This window comes from Phytophthora infestans, genomic scaffold (genome assembly GCF_000142945.1).
Source record: "Phytophthora infestans T30-4 supercont1.282 genomic scaffold, whole genome shotgun sequence".
Lineage (NCBI taxonomy): Eukaryota > Oomycota > Peronosporomycetes > Peronosporales > Peronosporaceae > Phytophthora > Phytophthora infestans.
In genome coordinates this window covers 87,413-88,745 of record NW_003303477.1, presented here as the reverse complement: position 1 = coordinate 88,745, position 1,333 = coordinate 87,413, and the positions used below count along the sequence as shown (strand labels likewise).

The following is a 1,333-nucleotide window of genomic DNA, read 5'->3' as shown; positions in this document are numbered from 1 at the left end:
GCCCCATAATAGTCCAGCCGACACAAAATCGGGCGATGTGCGAGATCGAATACCCAAATATAGACCAGGACGATAAGTTCCCCACCGGAAGGAGTTCGCATGTGTCAATTGATCAATTGACTGTGCGCTTAAGGGCGCGGATGAGGGCGCCGACAGGTCCATGGGTCCGTACAGCGTCGTGTATGTGGAGATGATCATGGCCAGCAGTGACGCGCCAATGTAGACCATCTTGAAGCGCCGCGCGCTCTCCTCCGCCGTCGGGACCGCCATCTGAATATCAACTGTGTCCACAAGTAATAAACACAACTTAAAATCACGCCTCGGATTCGCTCTTTGTGTCCCGAAATAAATGACGCAGTCCATCGAAGGCGGGTTTAAAGCTGGACATTTTGCATCGGACAAAGAAGTCATACGCGTTTGGATTGGTGGAAATGGGAGCAACAAATGCAGTTGGCGTTGTTTTCATCTTCATTTTCGATCCTCCACGTGGCGAGTTCGAGTGACAATGGCTCGGGGAACGATGCGCTTGCTGGCGCTGCTGGCGACGCTACTGGTGGTGGCGAGCTGGTCTACAGTGGACGCTGAAGCCAAGAAGAGTCGCAAGGGAAAGGATTCTCCGCTCAAGGGCAGCGAGAAGCTGGCCCAGCTGCAGGGCCGCGTGCGCGACGGTGTGATCCCGTTTACGAGCGAACTCTACGGACGCTACGCCGTGCGACCGGACCGTCCGTACCACTTGGTGCTTCTGTTTACAGCTACGGCCGCAAAGTACAAGTGCGAGACGTGTGCACAGGTATCTCCCGAGTTTGAGATTCTGGGCGAGAGCTACGAGGCTGCCAAGCAGGTCAAAGTGGACACTCGTGATGGGACACGAGGTCTTTTTCGTATCGTGGACTTTGAGACCAACCAGGAGGCTTTTCGGCATGTACGAGTCACATCTGCCCCCTCACGTGGTGTACGTGGCGCCCCGACCGCTCCATCGACGCCGGCGAACGCATGCCTAAGAAGGCCAAAGTGGGAGCCCCACAACCCTCTACAACGCTACTCGCAAGGAAAGAGGCCGAGTCTATGGTCACTTTTTGTGAAGCAACGAACGCCTTTGAGTCGCTATCCACAGATCCAAGACGTTCTTCTACGTCCTGCTCGTCGTGGCGCTGGGCTCCACCGCATTCACGGCCAAAGCTGGGCCTGTCCCCACCTGGACTAACGTGAATGGCCAAACTGCGTCCGAAAACAGGGTTGGGATGACATCTTCGTGGCTGGTTTCTAGGGTCTCCTCGAGTCTCGGGGAATGTGTGTACTGGATTCTTCCGTGAAACCCGCGGCCCTAAACAAG

General features: G+C 55.7%; 1 protein-coding gene across 1 annotated transcript in view; it reads left to right on the top strand.

Moving 5' to 3' along the window:
- Positions 1-505: 505 nt before the first annotated feature.
- PITG_21027 (uncharacterized protein) overlaps positions 506-1,333 on the top strand; it is a gene marked incomplete at both ends in the record, with an annotated part of 1,341 nt that continues 513 nt past the window's right edge. Inside the window, one exon of the mRNA XM_002895036.1 lies at positions 506-952. Coding sequence (XP_002895082.1) covers positions 506-952 — 447 coding nt within the window. The remainder of the gene's footprint in view (positions 953-1,333) is intronic.